At 41.6% G+C, this 14,100-nt stretch overlaps 1 protein-coding gene across 3 annotated transcripts in view; it reads left to right on the top strand.

The window, feature by feature from the left end:
• nck1b (NCK adaptor protein 1b) overlaps nt 1-14,100 on the top strand; it is a 29,275-nt gene that overhangs the window by 1,059 nt on the left and 14,116 nt on the right. For 2 of the 3 annotated variants that reach the window (XM_061759022.1, XM_061759023.1), the window contains exons 2-3: nt 10,876-10,928; nt 11,507-11,747. In XM_061759022.1, coding sequence (XP_061615006.1) covers nt 11,522-11,747 — 226 coding nt within the window. In that variant the 5' untranslated portion in view covers nt 10,876-10,928; nt 11,507-11,521. Of the gene's footprint in view, nt 1-10,875; nt 10,929-11,506; nt 11,748-12,870; nt 13,561-14,100 lie in introns of those variants that run through there. The other variant, XM_061759021.1, reaches the window with a different exon arrangement.

Genomic DNA, 14,100 nt, shown 5'->3' with positions numbered 1-14,100 from the left:
GATAATAGTTATATATTTTTCAAGATAAAATGTATACAAGTTTTTTCTCCAAGATACAACTATTCAATAAGACACTACATTTGTATGACCTGATTCCTCTTGTTTTTTTGTTTTGTTTTGAATGATCCACCACTTATTTGCGCTTCATTTATTTAATTTATTGTTTTCACAGCATTTACAAGGGGACGTGAATTATTCATGGCTTTTCATTATCCGCAGCCGAGATCTCGTCCTATCACCCTCACAACTTTATTCTTGTTTATATTTTTTTCAATGAGGCCTTAATACTCCTTCATGGTTACCATATGAAAGTTGAAATGAACACATTGGCTGCTAAGGAATCTGTCATTGCAGTTAGAATGCTACGCGCATCTGCGTGCACACAAACACACAGATAAGGAGTTTGTAATTGAATTTGCCTGTTATTCATTATCTTCCTCCTCTTTTCCTTTCGGCTTGTCCCCTCAGGGGTCGCCACAGCGTGTCATCCTTTTCCATGTAAGCCTTTCTCCTGCATCCTCTTCTCTAACACCAACTGCCCTCATGTCTTCCCTCATTACATCCATCAACCTTTTCTTTGGTCTTCCTCGAGCTCTCTTGCCTGGCAGGTCCATCCTCATCATCCTTCCACCAATATACTCACTCTCTCTCCTCTGGAGGTGTCCAAACCATCTAAGTCTGCTCTCGCTGACTTTTTCTCCAAAACATCTAACCTTGGCTGTCCCTCTGATGAGCTCATTTCTAATCCTATCCAACATGGTCACTCCTAGAGAGAACCTCAACATCTTAGCTTCCGCCACCTCCAGCTCTCCTTCCTGTTGTCTCTTCAGTGCCACGGTCTCTAATCCGTACATCATCATCGCACTACTTGTCACTTTAAACTGCATACACTCCTTGAAGTCTCGGCGCCATTTGCACAATGGTCATTGCACCGGACTATTGCAATATTAGTCATTCAAACTGCTATAAGTGCTAGAGGACTCTGCATCTTTTGCACAATTGTCAAAAAAAAATAAATGTACCAGCATTACCAGACAACTAGCAACCCTTTATTGCTCAGTGACTGTTTTTTTTTTTTTTTTGTCAATGTCTTTATGTCACAAAAGTGTTCTCTGTCTGTTGTCGTACTAGAGCGGCTCCAACTACCGGAGACAAATTCCTTTTGTTTTGTTTGGACATACTTGGCAAATAAAGATGATTCTGATCATGGCTGGCCTAACCACTGTCTTATAAACTTTGCCCTTCATCCTAGCAGAGACTCTTCTGCGACATAACACACCTGACACCTTCCTCCACCCGTTCCAATCTGCTTGGACCCGTTTCTTCACTTCCTTACCACACTCACCATTGCGCTGGACTGTTGACCCAAAGTATTTAAAGTCCTCTACCCTCACAATCTCTTCTCCCTGTACCCTCACTCTTCCCTCTCATTCATGCACATATATTCTGTTTTACTGAAGACCAACTTGAGTGTTTTTTTTTTTTCTTTCTGACTTCTTATTGATGCCTGTTGGTAAAGTGAAATCAGCTCAACTCACTTCACAACAAGCAGCAGTTTGGAGCTTCTTAATGCCACTCCCGAGTCCCACTTTTAAGTTGTCAAACGAAACATGAAACAAAGAGATTTAAACGGTATGTATTTAAAACAACCACATTTTTGCCTTTAACGCTCCCTAGTTTACTGCTAAATCAATGTTAAACGCCATACACAGGCTAACAAATAGCCTCTATGTGGCGGTGTTCTAACAGTTTAAGCAATGGATATTTGCGCGCAACACAGGTAGACAGACAATCTAACAATACTCACAGGCATATATTCTTAATCCTCTGCAAAAAATGACTAATATCACTGCATTTTACGAAGTCACAGAAGTTGTGAAACTCTTATTTGTTTGTGCCGGGATGACTGTATTATACTGGTTTGCTGTGGCCAAGTCACGCACATGGAGCTGCAATGAATTAGTTATAATGCAGAAACTGTTTATTTCTGTACCTTCAACAAAGCTAAAGAAAAAAAGCAAGTCTCACTTGTACACACACATTTTGGTTGAACTCGGTGAGAGTTTGAACGTAGAGGCTTGGTTGTTTTCTTAAGCTGCTAGGCCCTGACATAACTCACTTTCTCATAACTTGGAGAATTCATAACGGCATGAAAGCTTTATTCAGCTCGGCGTGTTGACACTGCAGCGATGAGGCCATTTTTCTTTTTTAAAACCTTAATCCGCATTCACCCAGAGGCCCGTGTTGACTCTGATGACAACTAGGCTTTGGCAGTTTTGAATTTTTATTTATTTATTTTTTTAGCTGTTTTATCTAGTCATGACTATTGTGCGACAGACTCTTCTATTTGAGTGCTCTCCTCTTCCTCCGTCGGACTCCAGCAGCCCAGAATCTATCCCAACTGCGCTTATTCGTGACAGCCAAAAAAAAAAAAAAGCTAATGTGGCTCAAAATTTCCACGGTCAGATGACAAGATGGAGACGCACTACTCCACTAAGTGGCTTAGGAAAGTTTCTTTTTCAGCCATGTGTTTTGTTTGATCTCTTTTTTTCAAATCTGAACGCTACTATTTCCTAATTTTCACTAGTGCTATTTAAATTTTTTTTTCCAGTGGCCTTTCATGCATGAAGGCAGATGACACATTGTATATTAATAAACCTTACTGACGGCCACCTGTAAGTGTGAAAAAAGGAACATTATGACTTAACTACTGTGTTTTCGTACGTTAGTGGTAGATTCCGGTCGGTGCGTTCTCTACAATTTTGGGTAACGTCACCGCTGTAGGAGCGGAATACCCTGTTTAAGGCCATAATGTGAAGGAAAAAAATATGACAATAGTCTTGTAAAATTATTTACATTATTTTATTATTAATTATAATTATGATTTCTTATTTTGTGAAATTGTGCCCGTAAGCACAGTGCTTGTACAGCTTTTTCTCCCTCAAGATATTAGAACCATATTTTGTACAATTCTGACATTTTGTCCTCATAATAAGGGATTTGTTTTCATAAAAATAACAATATTTTGTAATGTAGAATTAAGACTTTTCTATGAACAATAGGGCTTTATTCCAGAATAAGAGTAGGACTTTTTCCATAAAAAAAAATTCTCAAGATGAATCAGTTTCTAGTAAAATTATGACTATTTTCTACAATTCCCATTTTTTCTTTAATTTGACTTAATTCTCCAGAAAAACATTGTTCTTGAAAATTGCAACCCGTTTCATAAAATTAGGCCTGTAAATTCTTCTTTAATTTCCTAAATATTACATCTTTATTTTCTACAATCCTGTTTTCACAGTCATAAAATTAGAGATTTATTCTCATAAACATATTAGCACTAGATTTTTCTGGTGGCATTCTGACTTTATTTTCTACAATTCCTGCTTTTCTCGTATCAAGGGTTCATTCTCTTTATATTTGGACATATTTCTCATAAGGTGAAAACTTTATTTCATAAGTTACGATTTATTTCTCATAATAAAATTCTGTCATTGTTTTGACTTGATTCTCATACTCAAAACTTGGGCTATGCATAAATTGGTGGTGACTCAAATTTGCATTTGAGTCTGCCGAAAAAAACAAATTCAGAATCAGAATTGTAGGATTTGAATCACAGCAAATCAAAGAATAACATACTACTAACTTTTTTTTCCCTGACAAGAGCTGCAATGCTGCTTTATGTAAAAAATACTAAATATTTCACAATTTTCAGCCTTTGTTTATGGGTGACGCAATTTGGACTTACTGTGCATAGTTTCTGTGCATGTACGCAGTTATATCTACAGTATAGCCCTCCAACGAGATCGTGGAAGGAGGCGTCCAGTAGCCTAACCCCGAAGAGCTGCACGGATATTCATGGCAACGCCACAACTGAAGCTGAAAAGGAGCCATCGCTGAGTTGGATAGTATAATGAATGGGATAAAGTTGATCCAACACAGCGTGGCAGATATCTAACCCTGGTTAGGTAGCCAGCCGGCTCGCGAAAGATAAGCCAGCTGGTCCAAGCCAGCGAGCACTAAACCAACCTGGTTTCTACCTTTGGCCAAGTTACGGCAAGGGATCCTGGTTAAAGCAAATCATTTTAAACTAAAAAGAAAAACTTCTCTGGGGGGAGAATCAGCAGCCAAAACGTGCTATCATACACACTTTCTGGTTCGATAGATTTGGTTGACTATTATTAGGGAATAGTACAAGGAGTATCGATTCCATTCTGATTCAGAAGTCATTCGTTACCTTCAATATGAACGGCGACTCGGGATTTCGAGGGCGAGTCCGAACCCTACTCAAAACATTCTATTTATAATTATTCTCTTAGTATTTTTTCTTTTTAAATTTCTTGTATACTTCTAAAATATGTTACTCATGTTTATTATGTGATGACGTTTGGTTTCAATTTTATATTTGTGCAGAGAAAATTCAGATTTTGCGACAAGCACTTCTTACTTCCTCCTTTCAGTTTGGTTTTTATTGACTAGCTAAGTATTGTTTTCACCGGCTTGGTGTGAAAATGAGGATATGCGTACTAAAATGTGGTCACTAGAATTTTCACGATGACATTGCATATTAAATTGGCCTCCTTGATTGACCCATAGTGGAAGAGATCGGACTCCCAGGGCTAAATTATGACTGCATGTTGTTGATACGGGTTTTGTTTCACTATCGTGCAACCTGGAATGCCTCCTGCTCTCGAGATACTCTTACACAAGTTCCAACACGTGTCTCTCACAGACTTCCTTTTCCCAAGTGGCTTATTTAGTCCCTTTTGTGACAGCACCTGAGGGCTTGTATTTGCCAGGATGTTGGAAGCCCCCGTATTAATTTCACCAGCCTCCGTCTGCTATTATTAACACGCGGTTTTACAAGTGAGCTACTGTTTTGATGGCAATAATAGCCTTTTTCAGAAGCGGACAGATTGGTAGTGCCGACAGATTGGGTATTGCGTGTGTCATTTACAGCTTCCCTAATCCTACGAGAGTTTTAAGTAGCCTGACACTAAAAGAGCAAAACATTATAGCTCAGAATTCTGTCTTTGCAAGGATTGATTAGTCATCAGGGAGATCCCTTCTTGCCGGCTGAGTTAATTTGATGAGGTAATCCTCAGGCCTGTTTTGTGCTCGGGTGTAGCACAAACCCCTGTGCACTTTAAGCAAAAAAACGTACAACAACTAGCCACTCAAGTAACACGTAGGGGGGATGTGGATGTTCCACTACAGGTAGGTGGGGTTTGAAGAAACAGGTTTTCTCTTACATTGGGGTATTTATTGTATTCCACTTTCGCTTCAAACCCCTGTGTATCAACAACTTCATGCAGTTTGGCATCTGGTCCCTTTTCCATTCCTCTCAACCAAAATCGGCATCATCGCGTTTCCCTACACTCGTGTTTTTGATTGTCTCCTCTGTGGTCTCCATGGTCACATCCTTCGCTCGTGGTTGTTGTTGTTGTAATGAAATGGGAGGTGACAATGGGGAAGTGAAAGCATGGGAATTATATGATTTTGATTTTTTTCGTTTGTGTAGTTTCTGATAAAATCCAGCCATTTACCGAAGGCTGGGCATAGTAATCGATTAATCAAGTAATTGATCATTAAGAATTGTGTCGACTGTGTTAAATCGGATGTTTATTAATCAGGTCTTGACACAAGTGTGGCAAATGGGGTTAACTTGCACTTGTCGATGCACTTGTCAGCTGTTTATTGAACGCAGGGAGAGCAGTAGAACACGAACACAATGGGCACACTCACGAAGGAGTTGCTGTCAGCCACAGCTCACGCCTTGACCTTCACATGCAGATTCGGCAACGTCACACACCATTCCAAAAGGCCCCGCCTCTTGGCGTTTTCAGTTGTGGGACCATTTAAACAGGGATTGATATGCATGTGAAACACAAATAAAATTAAAAAAAAAAATTCTAAGTCCTTGTTATAAATTGTACATTTGTTTTTAAAAATACTGTTTTTAATCCCTGTGACTTCCCACCGTTTGTTTTGGGCCATTCTACACTGCAGGCATTTATCCAGAGGGTGCTTAGCCAACTGCTTTCATGCAGTTATGTGTGGCCTTGTTGCTCAGCTTGAGACTTATGAAATACGCTTTTGACATGCTCACAGAAGCGCTGGTGTAAATGTTTCAATTGGGCCCGAACCTGATTTGAACTGCGACACATAGATAATGCCACTTTGCATCACTACAAAGAAAATCTGAACTTGGTCAAGCCTGCTTTCTGTCAGAATGGATAATTTTCCCATCATCCGCTCACCCCTCTGTCCACACTTCCTGTCTCATAGTTGGCCCACCAAGTCTCCCATGACCCTTTGACGTGATGCTGCTGTTTTGTTTTGGGAGAATCTAGGACAGCCGCGATGAGATGCCGTCCCGTGGGCTTCAATTGCCGCAGTTCCATGTGAAAATCGCGCCTTCACGAGGCCGCTTGAAGGAGACTTGTGGCTAAAAATCGAGGATTTGGTGTAAGTCGCAGGAAGTGTCGCAGTGCCAGAGGGGGCGAGTGAGCATACAGAGCACATTCCAGAAGGCGAGAGCCCTGTGATTTTAGCAGGCTGTCACAGGGATTAGGTTACTGTCTGCCTCTGTGAGCTCATGCTGTACTGTGTCAGTGCCACAGCAATCTGGCTGTGCAGCATTACGATTTCCCCCACTCTAACAATGATGGATCTATATTTGTCCCATTAGGCTTTAGGCATTCTTGTGACATAATTTTTACAAAGCCTGTTTTCAGACCATTTAGTGAAATCCAACACTGTTAGATCTTCTCATGTCATATCTCCTTTACTGCATCCCTATACAATGCAGGACTGCATAGAAGACACTTTGGCTGCTCTTTAACTAGCGCTCCTTTCATTTTACCCTGCTGAGATAACCACATTGTGTCTGCAGCTGTGGGTTTGCCGGATGTTGTTATGTCAGTTGTTTCAGAGTGGCATAACTCGTGCGTGGTTGCACTGTACAAGTCTTTTAACATATAGTCTCTTATCGAATGACAACCTTGTATCACAACGTTTGAACGTGAGATTGTCCGTGCTCTCCTGAGTAGCCTAACAACCAATAAAAGGGTGTTTTATAACAGAATGTTTTTAACAAGCATCGCCACTGACCAACAGAGCGATACTATGTCTTAATAAACCAGGTCCAGACAACCTTTGATAATGAATGTAATGTTGAGCAGATGATTGGCAAAAAATGTATATTTTTGCTGAACAGAGTCTGACTAGAGGTCAAAATCAGGTTGAACTTGCATGTATGCTAATTGAAGTGAATGTGAGACTTATTACATATTGCTCTGTCCTTGCTTGGACAGAGACTGTCAAGACGCCATTGTTCTTTTTCACTCCCAGTTACAGAGTCCGTGGCTTGGCAGAACTTTGTTTTGGAAACACAAGAATTTGTAATCTGCAATATTGAACAGGTTTTATATTTGCAACTGTCATCCTTGGCTGTTTTTTTGACCAGATTGTGGAGGAAAAATCACCCCACACCAGAGGATAGTCGGTCAAGATAATCGTTGAGCTATCTGACAATCGGACCTTGCTGACTTTGATCGTACGAGAGGACAAATGCTCAAATTTGGCCCGATTATTGGAGTGTGTTGCCTGCTTAACAGTCATTTGTGGTTTGTTTTTCTTAAATACTTTGCTGTAAAATGTAACTACGCGGTTTTGAGACACAGATGCTATTGTGCCGCTTAAGTCATTCACATTTTCAAAATGTTCCTATTGGATACTTTGTAAAAAGGTGTCATGGTGTTTCATTTTCACCTGTACCAGATGCCTCTCTTATGATACAGTGTTGGTGACTGGCAAGCCAGTTGTGAGCACTGTTGGCACGGTTGTGAATGCGAGTGGATTACTGATAATCTCGATGGGTGACCCGTCTTTGACCCACAGCAGCTATCACGACAGTAGATAAGTTTGCCTCTGTCAGTGTCCTTTTTAACTGCAAGCTTTTTCCACATGACACATAAAAGTGCAATTGCTTTAGCATTCCTTAGGTAACAGGAAGTGATGCTTTAATGGGTGTTGTTAAAAGAAACAAGGATGTACCTTTTATTGTTTGTCTTTGTCACTACCCTAACTTTATAGATTTAAAGTGGGAAAGAGAGCCACGCTTAACTACGGAAAACCCTTCACTTTCCACCACACTTGACCACCTGTCTACCGTCCCATGTGGTCCGGCTGTCCATGTTGACCTTGACTACAAAACAAGCCTACCAATGCTGTTTTTACTTTACATTCTTCTCTGTGTTATTTTATTCGCTGCTTTTTCAGATAGCTATACTGTATTATTTCCCATTTGGCGCAAAAGGCTACTTGACTTGGACCACTGACTTAGGACATCATTGTGAGTCTGTGTCCCAAGTACGGACTTCTGCCCTTGATACCTGGCAAATCTTGCATGCTTCCAATTGTTACTGTGCCTTTCTGAATTAATATTTCTTGCAGCAGCTTTTACAATCTTACATGCAGGAAATTGTCAGAAAGGGGGTATTATTCTACACTCAGTTGACCAAATTTCAGACATATTATTTAGAGATGTAGAAACAAAAAGGTGGAAAGAAAAAAAATCCAGCTGGAAGTGTCTTTCATTCAAGAAAGCTGTAGGGGAAATAAAACTTGAATACTTAGGTAGATTAGTACAATAATGCTTGGGGATGAGGTTGCTTCATGGTTTACAGTGTGTGTGGCAAATGGACTGTGGATGTGACACCGTTCGAGCAGTTTGACCAGTCTGCCCTGGTGTTTTAGGGCTTTGGCTGGACAAGCAGCCTTGGCTCACGCTGCAGCTGAGCGATTAGCTTGCAGCATCTGTTGCTGGGTTTTTTTGATCCTCCCTCACATCTGCACGGCTGCAAGTCACTGCAGAGTTAATGTGCAGTTAGCGCTCAGCCGCCCGCGCGCCAGTGGCCTCGGTAGCTAAAGGGATGTGGGATTGAAGTGCCGAGTGGAAGTGGAAATTCGGGGAAAGCGCTGTTCCTATGTTGATGAATCTCTTAAGCATTGTTAGAAAGGGAAGTATGACACAAATGTCATAAAGGAATGATGCGGAGGGATGTTGCAAGAGGAGAAGCAGCACATTCAGCACAAAACAAGTACAACCATGGGTACAATCCCCGATACTCTCTAAGATACTGTTGTGTTTGTTTCCTTGACACTTGTCTTTTTTTTTTTTTTTTTTTTTTAGCTTGGAAGCATTCCATTTGGCACTGGAAAAGTTGGACTCCCAATAATTAGCTAAATGGAGGAAATGAGTATAGAATGTATAGAAATTGACTTGAATTCTGACGTTGTCTTTCAATTTTCATTACCTCGATTCGAAGGAGTCAATAGCATTAGATGAAACTATCAAGTTTCGACAGGGGTTTTTAACCAGATTCAAGACCTACCATTACTCGTAACGGAGCTAGATATTCAGTATCCCCTTTCCTTTTAAACCTGGTAAAGGCAGCATTTGTTTGGGATATACAGGTAGTTCCATTCCATTCTGAATTTGAAAGTCAGAATGCAGCGTAGTCTATCACTAACATACGCTCGTGCAGTAGTAAAGACATAATTACAGTAAATATTTGTATGAAAAACATGATAGACATATAAAATTAAATGAAAAACAGCACATATGACAGTAACTATGTGCCTTCTTGTGATGATGTATTCTTACGCCACTCGTTACATTGACATGTATGTCGGTATCATTGTAAACCGAGGACGACCGGTACAGTATATTTGAATTTTGTAGAATTGCTCTACTATATTGTGGTCTCATGATTCTATCCCGGGCTGTTTCCGCAAATGATAAATGTCTCAACACCTCCTGAAGATATTAAAGAAGGGTCGACCGCAACGTTGTGATTATTTATGTATATTACCACTCATGCCTAATCGTGCTGAAAATTGGTTTAGCTCCCTGTGGTCCTTGTGTTTGCCAAGGATCATGTTCTGGGCCGGTCCCAGGGCCAGCTGCAGTTGAAACCGAGACCCAAAACCAGTGCCTCAAATGAAAACTAAACCAAGAGCTCCTGATCAATGAGGTCAGTGTCTGGTCCCTAAAGTCAGTTCAGAGGTTAAAGGTAGAACCAATAACCAGACATTGAAGCAGCCAAATAGATGCTTCGATGCTTCTTCACTCTTGTCGATGCTACCCAAACTCTTCACATTAGCATTGTGTAGCAGCGCTAATGGTGGAATTTGTCATAAGACCAGTGGTTGAATGTTGCTGTTTGTTCTGTAGTGACACACTTGGAGAATGCCTGCGGAGTGTTGCTGTTCTTGTGATGAGCAACATCCCTGCCTAATGAAGCAAGCATTGACTCACAAAGACAGCATTACTTACTTAAAGATAATAAAAGTCCAATGCTTGATTTAAAACGTAACCCTCATTAGTTTTCAAGTGAGGAATTGCAAAACGCACTACTGGCAGAAATGACCATCCAAACTGCTTCAGTCTGAAATATGTTTTTTATGAAAAACAATGGACAGTCGTTGGCTGTTTTCTCACAGGAAGCAATTCTTACACAAAATATCAGAAAATGTCAATTTTGTTAAATTTCTTTGGCAGCTTTTTGTGTTGAAAGTTGCAAACAATAGTCATTCATAACTGTTGATTCAACAACACAGTTGGCTGAGGGAAATTGTGTGTGCAGAGAAGAAACTTTGCCAATAGTAGCTGGCATCTGTTCAGCATTCTGCTCTTCTGGACTCTATTGTATTTGGACAAATGTTGCAGTTTATGTCTGTAATGTCGGTAATGTTTAACACTCGGACTCTAGAATGGAAAATAGAAAGCGTTGTCCAAATAGGGGACCTTGATAGAAAGTGGTCATTTTAAAATCTTATTGCATCATTTTTTTTCATTTTCTTTTTTAGGCCAGCAGTGAAGTGTCAGAGCCCTTCAAGTCATCAGCTTTGATGAAGTACAGGTACAGCTGCAACGATTTTAGTCACATCTTCTTGATGCAGTTATGCTGCTTATGTTGTACAAAAACTGGACATTGAAGTTATGGATTTGTGGATAACCAAATGTGTTTGTTCAGAAAATATATTTCACTGTTTTGAAAGAGAATCACTACGCGAAACATGTCCAAAGTGGCAAACCCATCTCAAGAGCATTAAGACAAAACCCAAATATTGACCTGTTTCTTTGGAACCATTGCAATCAGTTTTTCTCCAGTATCTGTTGGCAAGATTTTGTCATTGAGCATGTTTGTTTCTTTGTTGATTTTATTATTGTTCCCCTGGAGGGAAACTGCTGCTTGGTCTTAAAAAACATGCATCTCAAGTTACAAATTGAAATGTAGCAATGCATGAAGAAAGAATTGGCCCAAATGTTGAGTAACTGCATTGGAAGCCCCCAAATTTGAGCAATTACCGCAGTAGACTGTTCCTTGGTGATTCTAAAACATTGGTGACCTGTACAAACTACGTGTAGGAGTTAATGTCATTTAGTTAAAAATGGATCATTTAAAATAAAATACGTGTTCTTTGTCCTCTTCTGCAGTTCCCATTGTGCAAGATGACAGAAGAGGTGATTGTCATTGCCAAGTTTGATTACATGGCCCAGCAGGACCAGGAGCTAGATATCAAGAAGAACGAGCGCCTCTGGCTCCTCGACGACTCCAAGTCCTGGTGGAGAGTCCGGAATGCCACCAACAAAACGGGCTTCGTGCCGTCCAACTATGTGGAGAGGAAAAACAGCGCCAGGAAGGCTTCCATTGTCAAGAACCTCAAGGACACGCTGGGTAAAAATCCTTCTTCACTTGACACCTTGTCACACATTCTCTGTCTTAAACCAAAAACATTGCTGTACCTGCATTACCATATAGCTTCTTGGAAGAAGGTAAACTATTCTGTCAGCCAATCACCATACGGACCCTTCAAAGCGTAACCCTGCAGCCAGCACCCCAACGAATGGGGTACTGAAAAGTGAGTCCGTTCTTGTTGGATATTTTAGCCTCTTTAGAGTGAAAATGCATACCACACTGGACCAAAGCATATGCGGTTTTAGTGTGTGTCAATTCTTGTTTCTTTAAAAGATTGTTTCTCCTCTGCATTGCGAGGAGCCATATGAGGTGGCTCGGGCATCTGATTAGGATGCCTCCCGGACGCCTCTCCGGTGAAGTGTTCCGGGAGGAGACCCCGGGGACGACCCAGGACACACTGGAGAGACTATGTCTCTCGGCTGGCCTGGGAACGCCTCGGGATCCTCTCGGAAGAGCTAGAAGTGGCTGGGGAGAGGGAAGTCTGGGCTTCCCTGCTTAGGCTGCTGCCCCCCCAACTCGACCTCCGATAAGCAGAGGAAGATGGATGGATGGATGGATGGATGTCCTGTGTTTGTCAGCGAGAACAGTGGTGCACATGTACAGCCCGTGGGCCAGAACCGCCCCGTCAGGGGGTCCAATCCGGCCCGTGGGGGTAGAGAACACATTAAGCGTCCTGGAGTTCTAATTGTATTCAATGCTGCAGTGTGTGCAAATATCTTATCTTCAGTATATGGGAACATTCTCTTCCTGGTAGCATGGCAACAGTTCAAAAATGATAGTAAAACGAGTTGAGGTTGTTATGACTTGCAAATATCATGTTGCCCTTTCCAATGACCTTTTAATTTACAAGCATGTGATTGTTTTATTGCCACACTTGGAAGCTTGCTTGTAAGGTGTGCAGCGCGTAACACGAGCCTCGCTACGACTCCATACCTCCATGCATACGTACGTGAACTAAGCACAGGTGAACAGCTGCACGGACGACGCACTAAACTCACTCATAGACACGGTCAAGTCTCAGGTTTACATCCAGTAAACATGCCCTGATGCGAAAGATGAGCTGAAGAGAATTGAGCGGCTTGTAAAAATATAATTACAGTCATAAGAAGCTTTTAAATATTCCACCCTGATCTATTAGTGCATTCAAAAACATTTTACCTGGAGAATTGTGGGCGATTACAAAAATTTTTGCGAACAAGTGGGTGAAAAACATTTTATTTAAAACAAAAGACAAAAAAAAAAAGTCTGTGTTTGGGCGTGGAGTGGTGTCATCCTCCTGAAAGAATGCATCAGCGTATGAGCCGCTTTGATGTGTGTAGGAGAGGATTCATGTCAAATTTTACAAACAACTGCAGTCATGCGATGGGTGAGCAGTTCATGAATCACCCAGTTGGTAACGCCACCCCCAGAGGAAAACATTTAGTTTAAATTTCAAAAATCCACCACCCAAAAATAGCTCTTTGCCTTCCTTTTTACATCTTTACATCTCATTTTCTTCTGAGTTCAGCAGCTCCCCCCGTTCCTCTTCCTCCACCTCCTTCCTTCTTCCCCTCCGTGAGGCCTATGCTCTGGGCCTCCCTGGCTCCCACTCTAATTGGCTCCTCCCGGTCACATGAGCCGGGGAGTGGGCGGTCCCCCCACCCCCACCCATCCCCAGTTCTCTGCGTGTTCACATGGAATAACTCTCCAGCTGCAGTAGGACGTGAGAGCAGCTGGGAGACGACTACAGAGAGGCGAGGCGGCGGCGGCAAGCCAAAAATGGACATGGCTAACCTATTCAAACACTTCTTTCGTGAGTTTTACACTTTGCTTATCATACGGCTGGGGTCCTCTTTAAGTTTGGTGTTCTTTTATGATGGTTTATCTTATTCTCTTTTGATATTTGTAGTTGTGTGCGGGTTTGTCCAGTTCTCCCTTTCTGCCTGTGAAACCGTTAAAGCGTTGTTAGGCAAGTCTCTTCTTAAAAACGGATCTTTGTGCTAATATGTTGTGTTGCCAGAGCAGAGTGTGTAGGCACTCGCCCCACACACACACACACACACACACACAGAGGGTGGATATTCTCTTGAAAAGCCTGCTGCCCAGGATGAAGCCTGTAATTGTCTCAGCAATCCCTCTGTCTCTCTTGCTTTTAAGTACATATCCCCCCCCCCCCATCTCTTGTCCTCCAACTCGATGGATACCATTGTTGTTTTTGAAGACCCTCTCACCACTTTTGTTTGGGAATATCTCAAGACGCTCAGTTCCCTTTTATGCTACCTTCTGCGTGTTCATTCTGGGAGGGCCCCCACTGAACCACCCGCCGGTCATGAGCTATCGTTGTTCACGTAGA

The sequence above is a fragment of the Phyllopteryx taeniolatus genome, chromosome 20, assembly GCF_024500385.1.
Source record: "Phyllopteryx taeniolatus isolate TA_2022b chromosome 20, UOR_Ptae_1.2, whole genome shotgun sequence".
Classification (NCBI taxonomy): Eukaryota; Metazoa; Chordata; class Actinopteri; order Syngnathiformes; family Syngnathidae; genus Phyllopteryx; species Phyllopteryx taeniolatus.
Note: the sequence above shows the minus strand (reverse complement) of the source record. Positions and strands in the feature narration are given on the sequence as shown.